General features: G+C 56.9%; 1 protein-coding gene across 3 annotated transcripts in view; it reads right to left on the bottom strand.

Annotated features, from left to right (window-relative positions):
- Positions 1-795: 795 nt before the first annotated feature.
- MPST (mercaptopyruvate sulfurtransferase) overlaps positions 796-3,510 on the bottom strand; it is a 7,110-nt gene continuing 4,395 nt past the window's right edge. For all 3 annotated transcript variants that reach the window (XM_059082307.2, XM_067010129.1, XM_059082306.2), the window contains exon 3: positions 796-1,383. In XM_059082307.2, coding sequence (XP_058938290.1) covers positions 1,085-1,383 — 299 coding nt within the window. In that variant the 3' untranslated portion in view covers positions 796-1,084. The remainder of the gene's footprint in view (positions 1,384-3,510) is intronic.

The following is a 3,510-nucleotide window of genomic DNA, read 5'->3' as shown; positions in this document are numbered from 1 at the left end:
GGTCTGGTTCCAGCTCTGTTGTGAACCCATCACGTGACCTTGGGTAAGTCACTGCTCCCTCTGGTTTTTTTTTCCCTTCTAGGGTTCCCCCCAGTACTGGCTGACACCTGGCCCTTTGCTACCAAGAGGTGCCCCGGGAGCTAGAAGATGGGGAGGGGTAACCCAGAACCCAGGTTCTGACAGGGGGAGCCTGGGGCCTTCTCAGACACCCATGTCTACCTCTGCACAAAGACAAACGCAGAGGGAGGAGAACAGAGCCCCTACTGGGGAAGCCCTGGGGGAAGGGTTCTCCTCGAGCAGAAAGGATCAAACCCCCAGACTGCCCACCCCGGGCAGCTCCCAGAGGTTAGCCTCCAAGTGTGACTCTCGGAGTCGAGAGCTAGATTCGCCTCCAATTTGGCTAAACTCTGCCCTTCTCCAGAACATCCTGGCTGGGCTGACACAGTACTCCACAGCGTGGGATAGCTTCCCATTAAGTTCTGGAACCATCTCTGTCTTGAAATGAGATGTATAGCTTACCTGCAGGGGGGGTTTGGGTGTGATTCCAGACAGAGCACAGCAGATGTACCTTAAATAGCCCAGAAGCCAGAAGGGAGACCCCAGCCATAGAAGTAGAAGTAGAAGACAGTTCGCTGGGAGACGTTCAGTCACAGAACTGGAAGGGCTCTGGGACCCCAGCACCGCTCAGAAGGCAGGGGGACAGCGTCCTCAAGACCCTCCGGCTCCACGAAGCTCCCTCGCCGGGCATGTTGGAACCACTGGCCAAAGAGCCGAGGGAAGCCGAGGCAGCCTCAGTTAGAAGGATTTAGCACTTGACTGTTTTATTTCCTCAACAGAGGGGAGGTGGGGCTCCAGCTCAGCACCACGTGGGCAGCTCCCCTCCCCCTGCTCCCGCCACCACCTTCTCTGCTGCCTCCACTGAGAGCCCGCCGGGCACAGGAATTGCTGGCCTCTGGGATGTCACCCTATGCGCCACCTGGGTTGGAGGAAGAAACCCTATACTGGTCAAAGCAGAGTCAGAACCACCAGGCTGGGCACCGCTGGTGCCTGGGTGTCACCCGAGCTTCCTGTGTCCGGCCAAGCCTCAGTGGGTCTTCCCCCGGCCCTCGGAGATGACATCCTCGGGCTGGGCGCGCATGTACCACTCCACCCAGGAGCCGTCATAGAGGGGCACATCGGGCTTGCCGCAGAGGTAGGCCCCCAGTGCCACATGACAGGCTGTGACGCCGGAGCCGCACGTGGCCACCAGGGGCTGGGACAGGTCCACCTTCTTGTCCTGGAAGAGGAGGCGGATCTCCTCGGGGCTCTTCTCCAAGCCCTCCTCGGTCAGGAATTCCGTGAAGGGGATGTTGATAGTGCCAGGGATGTGGCCGGGTTCGATGCCTGCAGCGGGAGAGCAAGATGCAGGGAACAAATACAAGCGCAGTATGAATGGCCCCTGCAGTACTGAGAGCCTTCCATGCAGCCACGGCGCTAAACCCTCTATAAGCATCATCTCACGCAGTCCTCACAGCCAGGAAACCCGGGCACTGTGTACAGGAATCCCCGTTGCACAGGCGCAGATGCTTTAGTTCGCAACTGTCCAAAGTCACGCATCTCGCAAACTGCTGCCTGGAATTCGAACCCAGGCCTCAGCTCTGAACCCAGGGTGGCTACTGTCAGAGGAGGGCTGTCCCCATACCTCGAACCCCGCCAAGCAAGGCACGCTTCCCCTCCCTGCCGGACCGATGGGGCAAATGAGAGGTGTGCTTGGCCAGGTCTGAGGCTGTGGGGTGGGGAGATGGGGACGGTGATATTCTCCACTGATTTAGATGGAGCCTGGACACCAATCAGCTCAACCACCTTGACAACAGGCCTGCTGGGTGTTTACTGTTACCTCCCATTTTACAAATGAGCAAGCACGCTTGAGGTAAGCATTAAGCACCCCTGTAAAGAGCCACAGCCAGGGAAGCACATATTAATTTTATCACTTCCCGTTTCTTGAGTGCATCCTGTGTGTGCAAACACGGAGCTAAGTGCTTTACACACTTGCTCTCATTTGACCCTCACTGCATCCTTTAAGCTCTGTGTTCTGCCCTGACTTTGACATGCAGAAGCTGCAGTTCAGAGATTAGGTGGCCTGCCAGATGTCACACAGCCGGGGCAACCTGGGGCAGGGCTCTGAAGCCAGGTCTGGCTCGGGCTCGCTGCCCTATGTTGCCCCACCACCCCCAGCCCCACCCCCACCCAGGGGGCTGAGCTGAAGTGCCCCACAGGTTCAAGGCGGCACCCCTATTAGGCTGAACCATCTTAAACGGCCACCGATGTAGGTTCAAAAATGATTGGCTAGCATAGCACAGGGAGATCAGCTGGGTGCTTTGTGACGACCTAGAGGGGTGGGATAGGGAGGGTGGGAGGCAGGGAGATGCAAGAGGGAGGGGATATGGGGATATATGTATACGTATAGCTGATTCACTTTGCTATAAAGCAGAAACTAACACACCATTGTAAAGCAATTATACTCCAATAAAGATGTTAAAAAAAAAAAAGGTTGGCTATCAGCAGTTTCCTGCAGTTTGACCTTACGTCAACAGCTCTGCGGGGTTCCGTGTAGCAGGGACCTTGTGAATTCACCAGACCTCTCTGGGGTATCGACTCTGTCCAGCTACTGGGTTAGTCTTCAGGATGCGCTGGGAGCGTGGTTGGTCCTTGCCCTCAGGTCACCCCAAATGGTGCTAGGACAGGGTGAACCCAAGCTACTCTAGAAAAAAAAACAGAAGCTCCATCCAACCCCGATGCAGGGGAATGGGGGATGCCCTTCAGGGAGAGCTTCCCGGAGGAAACAGCAAGATCCTTGCACCTTCCTCGAAGCAGACACGAGACAAATGGCTGGGGGCTTACTGGCTGTTCACTGCAGTTAAAGGTACTGGAGTTCAGTGCCTGGCTGCTTCCTGAGATCTGGGGCAAGGGAGCCATTCTAAGGTTCCATTTCCCCTTCGGTATGATAACAGCGCCCATCTTGTGGTACCCACCATTAAAAAGCTCACGCCAAAGTGGCCACTGACCCACCTGCGTTGTGGGGACCCCTCCCCACCTCTGCTCCTTGCCTGGGGAACCCAGCCCATGGGCAGAAGGCCCTGCCCCAACCCAGGCGGGCAGCCACACTCTGTTCAGTTTCCGCTCCAAGCTGGGGCAGCCGCCTCTCTCTCTACTTAGCGCCCCTCTATCCTGCCCTCTGCAAGACTTTGGTCCCTCTGAGGGCCTTGTACTCTCCCCCGCAGACTCCTCTTCCCCGGCTTCATCCTCCTCAGAGATGGTCCTAGACCTGATCCAGCTCCCTCTCTTTGGGGCTCTTCCCCATCTGGGCCTGCCCACCCCTCCTATTTGGCAGTGACCCCTACATCCATAGCACTGGGGTGGGGCTGTTTGGGTTCTCACACTCATACTGGGCTCCCTGGGTTCCCAACTAGTTTGGGGTGGAGGTGGGACAAGTATTATTGCCCCTACTTTAGAATAACGCCAGTGAGGCGA

Source organism: Kogia breviceps, chromosome 12, assembly GCF_026419965.1.
Source record: "Kogia breviceps isolate mKogBre1 chromosome 12, mKogBre1 haplotype 1, whole genome shotgun sequence".
NCBI lineage: Eukaryota > Metazoa > Chordata > Mammalia > Artiodactyla > Physeteridae > Kogia > Kogia breviceps.
The sequence above is the reverse complement of the archived record's forward strand: the minus strand, read 5'-3'. Positions and strand labels throughout refer to the sequence as shown.